The following is an 11,026-nucleotide window of genomic DNA, read 5'->3' as shown; positions in this document are numbered from 1 at the left end:
TTGTGGGAGTCTGCCCTACGACTTCAAAGTAACTACAGAGAAATACAGTTATTTAAGTCTTTTGGGAAACCACTACATGGAGAGTCCCAAATACTGCAATTCTAAGGCACGAGAGATAGTTTTATCCTTCAAAAATAAAATACCTAGTTGTCTATAGAAAAAAAAAAATATGCCCACTGGAAGGAAATGCCCACAAGTGGTTATTTTTAAATTATCCAAGTGCTTCCTTATCTTACTGGGGCCATTCTGCAAGCCAGAATAATCAAACTGCTCCCTTCATTTCCAATACTTAAGTATCAAAATACTATACAGCAGAAAACAAAGGTAATATGAAACATTACCAGTGAACTTACTTCATATAATTAGTAGTATTTAGAAAAAAAAAAGTCCTGCACAGTGCTGGAGCACCTTCTTGTCAGAGGTTCTTAAAGCATCCTTAAGGCAGTCATAGTCTTGGCTATGCCTGCCTGTCACTGCTGCCTGATAAAGACATGGAGAGGTAAGAGATGGTGCTGAAGGTTGTAGTTTCCAAACACTAACCACTATGTGATACTGCCTCCCCAGGCTAGGAGAAATGTAAACATTTCCCACAGGAAGCATGAAAGATACAATGGAAAGAGGAAGCAGACCTTACTCTGGGCTGAGGTTGACTTCAGGTAAATCTCTGTATGATCTCATAAATCAGGACAAAAAAGTAAACAAGTTGCTCCCTAGAAACAAAACCTCTGGTTTCACAAGTGCAAAATAGATGAAATGAAGCTGTACAAAGCACTTTTGAAGCCAGGAGTGGCTTCCTTCTATGAAAGCATCCAGTCTTCAGCTGGTGAAGGAGGGAAGAAAATTAGTGAAAAGACTAGTGGGATGGTGCAGCTCAGGGGAATGCATCCTTTGCAGAAAAAGTGCTCTGAGTGTGCATTAACCACAGATGAGAAAATGTCTGCCACAAACACAATGGGCCAGGGCATTGGCTGGTGGTGGCAATGTCACTATTCCAACTGCATCTCCACATCTAGTTCTTGTTCTGTAGCTTAAGTTGGTGAGAAACAGGGCTCTAACTTCTTAAACTCCTTTTATCTGGCAGGTAAAAGACCTTTACACAGGTCTTTTACATACAAAACATAACAGAGAGAACACTTTTAATCATAGCAGAGGAAAATCTCCTAAATTTGATGAATCACTTGCAGTTATGTAGCCTCCAGGCAATAGAAGCAAGTCTTATCTTTTTTTGAAGAGCCCTCAGAAATGACAGCACCATGTGACTGTGAGTAGATCAAGCTAATGTAACATACAAACAAAAATGCATGGGTTGCCTTAATCCAAGGCAATCTATGTAGCTAAGAGAGACCTAAATCACTCAGACACTGCTGATCCTCAGCCAGAGATTGATGTCATTTTTGTCATCTGTGAATGTCAGAGAGATGCTGTTCCCAGAGTGTATTCTCTTCCGCCTTGATGAATGTGGGAGCAATCATCAGTGCTGAAAGTAGTCGAGGCTGAAGTCATCAGTTAACAAGGAATAACTGATGATAGAAAAAACACAATGCAAGAAAAAAGCATGCTTCTCAACACAGGCACAAGAGAAGTATGTCCTGTCTGTACATTGGGCCTAGGGCAGATGTATATCCCACTGTGATCTGGAGCCACATCTGTGAAAATCTGGGAGGGAATCATGAGCATGTGTGTAAAAGCAGCATTTAACAGAGCCCAGAAGGACTTCTTTCTGAGAGACAAGGCTGAACTTGTCTTGATCACAAGATGAAGTGTCTGTTTCCTACATCCCTCATGGCTGACCCTTGACACAGGTGCCTTATTCAGCCTGTTTAGGCACCCAGGTGAATCTCCATCCTCCATCATCTTCTCTGCGCACAAAAGCTTGTCCTTGTTGGAAGGTGTGTGTTCTCACATTGCGGTGAGGACTTAGAAATGTTGTGAAGGCCACTTCTGTTTTGTTAGGTGACAAATTGTTAGTCAAATATGGCAACTCATAGGCTGGAAGGGAGGAAATGCTTGGCTCCGGTGAGGAGGTGTGTGGTGCTGAAGGAAACTGAGAAAGGAAGGAAGAGTCCTCACTGTATGGATGGGTACTGTCAGCTGGAGGCATGTGGCTACAGCTGTATGCTGCTGCCACTGCTTCACTGTGGTCATAGTCAATGGCTTCACCAGGGCTAAGGCAGTATGTGTCTTTTCCAAGGTCTGAAGTCAAGGCACTGTAGTTAGCTGAAGATTCATCAATGGTGTTGACATCTTTTAATCCTAAAGTCTCCAAGACCCAGCTGTCCACAGCAGGGCTGGCTTGCTCTTCACAGGCAGAGAATTCATTAAAGAGGTTCCTTCTAGCTTTAGAAGCATGAGGAGTTTCTTGAAGAGCAAAGCAGTAGTCCTCTTTTAATCTCTTTTTGGTGTTTTTGAGAATAGTAGAGGTTTTTTGGCTGTGGCAGGATAGCACTTTCTATTAAAAATAAATTGAAAAATGGAGAGAGGTTAAAAGCTCATTTTTCTAATTAGCAGTAAACAACATATTTCTGACCTTTAACGTTAGATAGATAAGACAGTTACCACTGTCTCTATAAAAGACACTTTCTTCCACCCTTCCTCCTTAGACGTATGGATACGACTAATTATTTTGACCCTACAGCCTCTGCAACAACATAGTCTCTATAAGAGAAGAATTTGACAATGTCAATAAGGCCTGTACTTTGATTGCATTCTCACTCAGTAAGGCGTGAAACGAGAGCTCCTGCCTGGCTGTGCTGTGCTTCTGTGTGCTGCATTTGGCAGGTGAGTGCTGGGGGGGGAACATGGCAGCATGACAAAGAGGGAGGATGCTGAGGTAAGTCATGCTGGGGCAGGTGTGATCTTGGCCAGGGAGCTCATGGAGCTGCAGCTGCCATGACTTTAAGTTTCTTTTCACAGGAAAGTCTGGAATAGGTGTTCTTTGTTTTTTAAGAAGATCGGTGTTCTCACGCAAATAAAATGTGCCACTGGAAGGTGACAGAAATGAATCATAGAACATAAATCATCTAAAATGTTAAAAAAAAAAAAGAAAAAGCTTTTCAGAAGGGGTAAATGACAAAGCAGGCAAATTCAAGGAATATTTTGATATATTCTAATTTGAACTTTTCACCGAAGAAACAGATTTGGGACATAACACTATTACTTTCCTCTACTTAGAACCTACACTTAACCATGCTATGGGCTATATTGTCTACACAGTTTGAACCTAATAGGATCTCACCATGCCGGTTATCTGCACTCCTAGACCTTCCATGTATTTGAATGGCATGTATCTATTCAATTTGTTTCTCTTGCACACGACTATACAACAGGTCTGAACACAATACCTTAGCTTTTTCTTCTAAACATTTAACCAGGGCAGAATTCAGGTACTGTCGGAGGTTATTATTTTCTTCATGTAACCTAGCAAGTTCCTCTTCCTTCTGAAGCAAAGTGTCTTGAAGCTGTGGAACAGAGATACTGATGAATAGGTGTTGACTCTGTAACTTAATAGCAATTGCCCTATGGTACAGGCTGCTTGGATTTGATGAACAGGGTGTTTGCTTTGTGAACTCAACCCATCCCCTTAAGCCTCCTGCCTCTGTTAATCTAAGTGGCATGTTCAGTTGTTCAGTCTCAGTGACTGTTCAGTTTTCACTTTTGACTTCTTTTATTCTTTATCAAGTGTTTGAAAAGATTACTCTGGGGAAGGAATTTATTTAAAAAAAAAGACTAAGTGCAGAATAACAGCAGAAAAGAATTACGGGTGAACAGCCAGAAACCGTCACGGTCAAAACAGCAGTTACCAGATCTCCTCCTGAGATGCAGCAAGCATCCCTTTACATCCCTTTCATTCCACTCTGTAGTTGGTTGGTGGGGGAAAGGAGATGGAGCTGCAGGCAAACAATTGATGGTGCTTGTATGCAGAAAGAAGATGCAACTGCCATTCTTTACAGTAAAGTGCTACTCAGGTACTCCTTCAATCCTGGACACCACCATGCCAAGTGAAGTTCATGTACCTAAGACCTGGTCCCAGCAACTGAACAAGTATGTTTTATTTGCAGAGCCCTAACAGAGAATGGGTCTTTGCAGAGACTTCTGCTTCCTGACCTCTGCTCTGGAAACTCTGTTAAGAGGACTAAGGAGCTCCAGTGATGGATCCCAGAGACCTGCTGACCACAGGATGATAATTTAAATAATTGAGGTAGAATCAGAGGTAGATTGAGGTAGAATCAAAGAAAGCACCCTAACAAGGGTTCGATTACAGGGACCTTAAAGATAGTATAAAAGTTTCTATCATCTTCATTATATCAAAATACCATCCCAAGTATCTCATCAGAATGATCTTTCTGGGATTCTTCATCTGGAACTGGTCAGTATCATTCTGCTGCTTGATGTGATTTGCAAAGAAAAGAGGGAAAATATCAAGGAAATGCTTGTTGGTTAAAATGATTGATCCTTCACATAAGTAGGTGATTCTGGGGAACAAAGTCCCATGACAGTAATCGTCGTGGGTTCAGGAAGACATAGATAATATATTTCTAATTAACAGCATGAGGTTCTGCAACATCAGAGCCTAAGGGATTCCCCAGCCGTGTCCCTGGGCTTCTGTGGCACCAAGGTGCTGTACGAAGGGAGAGACGTACAGGGAACCTCATTCGTGGAATGACACGGGGGGGGCGGGGGGGACGGGGGACGCTCACGTCAAGAAAAGACCAAAAAACGCCCGAAAGCAGAGAAAGGCGAGTCGAGTCTGCCACTGCCCTTCGGGGAGCGGGGCCGTTACCTGCTTGTTCCTGTAGAGCTGGGAGGACAGCTGGTCTCCCCGCCACGCCTCCTCCTGGCCAACGAGCTCGGGGACGAAGAGCCGGCCTGTGCGACAGCACAGCGGGGTCAGTCCGCTCCGGCCGGCCGGGGCTGGACCCCTCGCCCCCCGCCAGCGCGCACTTACCCGGCGGCCGCGCTTCCCGCCGGCCCTGGTCGTGCTCGGGCGGCTCCGCGGCGCAGACGGCGGCCCACGTCTCCTTGGAAACCCCGGCGGGGACGGGCCAGGGGCGAGCGCAGCCCTGGCCCCCGAGGAAGCCCGGCTCCGGGCACGGCCGGCTGCTGCTCTGCGGAAGCAAAGGGTCGTAGCGAAGGGGCGGCCGGCGGCTGAGACCCCATCCTCTGCGCGTACCGGGGGGGCGGGAGGCGGTGTCAGCCCTGCCCCGGCGCTCCCCCCCGTGCCAGCTGTGGTTCGCTCAGGTGCCCGGCGCAGGGAGCCCCGTGTGCCGCTCCGGGAGCCGGCCGCTTGCTCGCCCCCCTCCCGGCTGGCAGCGCTCCGCAGCCCCCCGCTACCGCCGCTGGGCACCGTGCGGTGCCGCCCCCGCGGCAGAGGGGCTCCAGGCAGAGGTGTGCCGAGAAGAGGGCTGAGTTTCCTGTGATCCCTTGGGAAATATTACTGTCCCGAACGAGTTTTAGAGGAGGAGGGGAGCTAGGCTGTTCTTGGCCAGTCCTTTCCTCCCACCTCGTGGGATCGATTCGGCTCTAAAGCTGCACAATGTTAGCAGTCACCTCCAGGCTGCTTGCTCTACTCTGCCCCCGCGGTTCTACAGAGTCCCAGACTGCACAGTAGCAGAGCCTGGGGTTGTTTCTTGAGTCACCCCCCTTCCCTCCTCCAAACAAGCACGACGGCGGAGCCTGGAGCCTCGAGAGGGGAAACTGCTCAGCCAAGGGGAGGCACAGCAGCAGAGATTGCTCTTGCAGGTGGTGGAGAGCCGTCTTCCTTCTCCATCTCAGAGGGCACAAAACCTCCTGCAAGCCCCCAAGGCAAAGAGACCAGCTGCTCCTTTTCTGCCTCCAGGTCGAGAGAAATGCAAAGAGCACTTACCATGTTAGTGGTAGAATGAAATGCAGGTCTTGGGAGTACGTTTAAAGCCCCAGCGAGGTTTAAATGGCTCTGAAGGAGGGGGAGAGGGGGGAGACCGAGGAGGCGAGTTTAATCTAAAGGAGCTCCCAGTGACGCCTCAGAGCTCTCCTGAAACCCAGCAATCTGATTTGGTGCAAAGCTGTCAAACTTGTGACGTGAATAAACAGCAAACTTGCTGAAATCAAAGTCATTCTGGTCTCACAAATCAACACAAGGAAGGAGGGAAAAGAAAAGAAGGAGAGAAGGAAAAAAGCCTCCACACACTTCAGGACAGCACTGAGCTGGTGTGTCTGAGTTTCACTCTGGGAAATGAGGAGGGATCCTGGGAAGCATCCCACATATTCAGAGCAAGGCTGCTGGTGTTTGCTGTTGTTGTGTTTGAGGTTTTCTGTTTGTTTGTTTTGTTTTGTTTGTTTGTTTTTAATTTTGATTTATTTGCTTGATTTTAAAGCTTTGCTTGCAGCTGTAAAATCCAGCAGGAAAAAGCAAGTTTGACCAGCATGTCTGGCTAACGGAGTGGGTTTTCCATGGCTTCCCAGGGATGTGTAGAAGCAAACGTGATCCAAGCAGCTCTGTGAGCAGTTTTGATGAGGAAGAAGGTGCAGATTTCAGAACAACACAGTCTGCAATGACACTGAATCAGTCTCACTTTATAGAGAATCAGTTTGCTGTTAAGCCTCAGGCTTCCTGGAGGAAACCTGAGGATAAAAATGCAGTTTAAATGGTGTAAAATTTACTATCACAACTGTAATATAGCAAAAGTCACATGCGGCTGTATGAAAGATTGTCTGCATACACAGTCTGTTTAGAACTGACTCAAATCAATTCCATGACAATCAAAATCCATAAGTAGGCTTGAAATTGTCCCAGGGGAAACAACAACAACAACAAAAAAGACAAGACAAAATCTGAGGATAGTCTGCACAGGGGTTGGTGTGAATAAAGCTACCAGCAGAGCAGTTGGTCAGTCGAAATCCTGCTCCTGTCATGGCTAGAGCTGTTGAAGGGAGGTAACCCAACCTGCTTGAGGATACAATCTGCAACCAGTCAAGGGTGAGGCTGAGCCAAAAGCAGGCCAGGCTGACGTATGGGATGGCTTTTCATTCCCCCCCCCAGAGGATGCTTGGTGCTGTTACCGTATGAGCAAGGCTCAGGGACAATAAAAACCAAGAGGGCTGCTTGTCAACCATTCTTTTCTTACTGGCATACTTTCCTAGGTTGCTGCCCAAGGTAAACTGGCAGCAATGCCAAATTAAATCACTGCCATCACCTCCCTTGATTATGTTTTCTTCCAACTCAGATATTTTATAAAGGGCTCATGCTCCAGAGCCACACCACACCCGGCCTCTGGTCACCTGGCTACAGCAGCTTTCCAAACTCCAGCTCTGCATTCAATACACTCAGTAACTACTACAATATCCCACACTCTTTGGGTGCCAATGCCTCTTCTGCTTGGCTGGAAGGACTCTAGCAAGGAGCACAATCTCTATAAAATGCTTTCAAAGGGCATCAAAGTTCTGCACTACTGTTCTTAGTGTGTTTTATTCCCTTTTCTCCCTAGTCGGATGACTTGGAGGCCTCCTAGAGCACTGCGGAAGCACAGGCTTCCCCACCTCAGGCAAAGATGGTGATCCCCAGGCCAGGAAGGGCCTGTAGGCAGCAGGCAAAGCCAAGAGAGACTAGAGCTCAAGGCTGTGGGCACCCAACAAGAGCGGGCCTGATCCAGGCAGCCTTGAGGGCAGACAGCAAGCTCCTCAGAAGTGCTTCTTGAGGCACTAAGGCCCCACGGGGCCTCCTTGGCCCCAGCAGCCCCTTTGGACACCGCAGCCCCGGCCTCAGGCCGCCCGAGAGAGCGGCCATCTTGCGGCAGCTCTAGAGGCACTCGAGCGCCGGCCCCGGCCATTGGGGGAGGCGATCGGTCCTAGTGACGTCATCACTATGCGCCAGCACAGCGGGGGGAGGAAGTGGTGGCTGCGCGGGGTGTTTCTGAGCGTCCTGCTTGGGCGCGGATCTTCGTGCCTCCACGTGGGCCTCTCTTGGCGTCTGCACGCGGCCTGGGGGCAATGTCCGGCCCTGAGAGGCAGGTGGAGAGGAGTCTGCAGTGGGGAATATGGTGGAGCGGGTGTCCCTGCATAAGGCTTGTCCCCTGTAGGCTCCCCGGTGATCCTTTTAGTCACAGACTGTCCCAAAGCAGACCAACAGACACAGAGTTTCCTTCCTGCTTTGTGGGTGTGGGGACAGGTGCTGCTGGTCCACAGCTGCTGCTAGATGGCCGTTTTCCTGGCACGGTGCTGGTGGCTCTGTCTCTGCTTCCTCTCAGCAGAACTTTATGCTCAGGCATGCTGTTTGCTTCTGAGAAGCGGAGTGACGAGTATGGACGCTCTCTTTGATTGAAAATGAGGTATGAAGTAAACCTGTGTTCACCCTATTGTTGCATCTGTAGAGCTGGCATCATATTGGTTTTTACTGTTGGCTTTTCTTTCGCTGCTCAGGTAATTCTTTTTGAGTCCCTGCACTGTGGTTTCCATGCCCGAGAATTAAGGATGGTATGTGGGTAAAAGACACCGAAACAGAGTCCAAGTTCCCATAGGTTTGATGACTGACTTCCTGTCCAGGAAAGGCAAATGCAGTTGGTCTAAGAGGTAAAAAGCTAATTTTGCAAACTGGTGTGTGGATGTCACGAGTGATGATAGAAAAGCTTCAAGTCATGGCAGCAGTTACACATAAATATATTGTGTAAAACAAGACCCAATAACAATCACTTGCTAATTCTACTGTTTGAGACAGCTGCTTGCTTTCAGGGCTCTTACTGCTTGTTGTAGTTAATCTTGCACTTCAGTTGCAAATAACATTCAAGGATGAAATGTTTATGAAGACTTCAGTATTACTGTTGGATTCAGTAGAGATATGTTTATTGGTGTTTTAATATCTAGTATGTTCTTTAAATATGATTTTTCTTATTATAATGATGAAAGTAATCCTCCTGGGATCTTTATTATGTGACTCATTTTTATGTAGAAATGGCTACAAAATTACATTTGGATCTTTGTGAAAAGATGGTAAAGAGAAGAAACAGTATATTTGCATGTAGTTGAAGTCAGCTTTTATACCAGACTTACCTCTCTGTGTGTTACTTTTCATGCTAACACCTGCACAGGTGTGCAGACTCACTCCAAATCGTCTTCATTTATTCTGTCAAGTTGCTGCTGCAGTGCTTCTCATCACTCTTAGGAATGATTGGTCTATCAGCAGCAAAATAAGGACTGACATAATATGCCCAGGTATTGATCAGATAATCAGGTACTTGAGTTATCTGGCATTTGCACGAATCTTTCCTGTTTTGAAGTAAAGGTGTGATTAATTAAGCCTGTTGAGACTAATTTGCGAGAATGCTTTTTAATGGAAATTTATTCAGATAAAGGTCCTGATTATTTTCTGCTCAGTCTTCCTCCAGGAGCACAAGCCTGAAAGGCACTTCCCAAATCCAATCCCCCACTGTTTACTTTCGTAAACTTTCCAGTCCTGCTCTTAAAACTAATTAGGTTTGTTTCCTTATGTTGTTCCCACTGTGAGGCTACACCATACTTTCTGAGCTCTAACAGCTAGATGCTTTCTAGTCTCCAATCTGAACGTATTCATAGCAGATATAATCCCTTTTGTCCTTGTGCCAACATCTTGCTTCAGTTTAGGCAGTCCTCTGTAGTGTTTGCCCTTGATGTCTTTGCAAAGTGCTACCCATACTGTCTTTTCCTATGTTTTTTAGGTCAAATAAGGCAGGTTCTTTTATAGTTTTCTCATTGTGTATATACAACACAGGGACCATCTCAAAGGGTGTTCCAGCTGACGTTAACCTGTTTTTCAGATGAGTAACCAAAATTAATCTGTCTGCTGTTTAATTTTCGAAAAAAGCATTGGTAAATCTTTTATTTTTTGCTGATACATTTTAGGCTGAACTTTGTTTTCCATTACTGTCTCCCATGAGTGACCTGTTGGAAATTACTGTCAACTGGCAGCATATCCATCTGTGGTCTTCATTTGTTGCAAATGCAGTTTGTCAGACTGAGCCCTCAGTGCTACTGGACCCAGCTCTTCTCCTTTGATACTATCTAGTACTGTGGCATTTCACATGTACTTGGAAGCAATCAAATTCAAAAGGTAACTTCAGGGCTCTAAAAACCATAACAGTTTACCTGTAGTTAATCCTGGATTTTCTTACAGTGAGGGTAATGAGTTGATGGATAAATGTGTGCCATCCGGTTGTCATTCTTGTGGTGGCTTCGAAACGTTGTTGGAAATGAAGGCACACAGTATATTTAGGTATTTATGACTGGGTTTCTGATGCATTCTGGATGAGATTTATTCCTGAAACATCTCCAGAAGTGAATTTGGCATTACCAGTGTTTAGTTTGCTGTGTTCTGAAAAGGACTTTTTTTTTTTACTCTTCTAATTAAATAAGATCTGTTTTAGGAGCAACATGGAAAAAGGGTAACATTATAATGATATGGAATCTTAATTTGAAGAATGGATATTATTTGATGGATTGCATTTAAATAATGAAAAAACAGATGCATATCTGTCACTTTCATTTCATCTTGAATGGTTGTTGTGGTATTTGTGGTCTTTTAGAAAGTGTCTTACAGTGTTGAAGGTGCTGAGGAGCTTATATGCCTCCAAATTTGCAGTCACCTTCCCCATTATTCTCTGAACAGCAGCAATGCAAGGAACTCATTATCACCCAATGCAGACACTAGGATTTTGAAGGGATGTTCTTTATTGAACACACTTAATTTTGAAGTGGAAAATCACATTACCACTGTGTCACGCTGTCTTGTAAAAATAGACTTCCATGGATTTGTAGCCATACTTCAGATTTACCCCCAAAACATGAAACTTTAATGCAAGGTAACATGCTTCTTAGGCATAACAATATCTTTGCAGATGAAGTACGTAATCGGTGTGTTTGAATAATTGAGTGATATTTGTGTGCCCTGTGTTGTGTGCACAAGTGTTCCACCATCTTCTGTTCATCTTGATTCTCTCTTATGGTTGTAACTGTTGTTTTTAAAAGAGATAGAAGTTCAATTATTTAAACCATGGGTATCAACCTATGGTGATCCAGAACT

General features: G+C 45.5%; 1 protein-coding gene across 1 annotated transcript; it reads right to left on the bottom strand.

Annotated features, from left to right (window-relative positions):
- Window positions 1-1,807: 1,807 nt before the first annotated feature.
- Window positions 1,808-7,762, bottom strand: GMNC (geminin coiled-coil domain containing; the record flags this gene model as incomplete). Its single annotated transcript, XM_079539938.1, has 4 exons — window positions 1,808-2,449; window positions 3,342-3,458; window positions 4,781-5,411; window positions 7,605-7,762. 4 exons carry the CDS (start codon window positions 7,760-7,762, stop codon window positions 1,808-1,810), a joined length of 1,548 nt encoding a protein of 515 aa, XP_079396064.1.
- Between the last annotated feature and the right edge of the window lie 3,264 nt (window positions 7,763-11,026).

Source organism: Tetrao urogallus (assembly GCF_951394365.1).
Source record: "Tetrao urogallus genome assembly, chromosome: 9".
Lineage (NCBI taxonomy): Eukaryota > Metazoa > Chordata > Aves > Galliformes > Phasianidae > Tetrao > Tetrao urogallus.
This window is presented reverse-complemented; position numbering and strand designations above follow the sequence as displayed.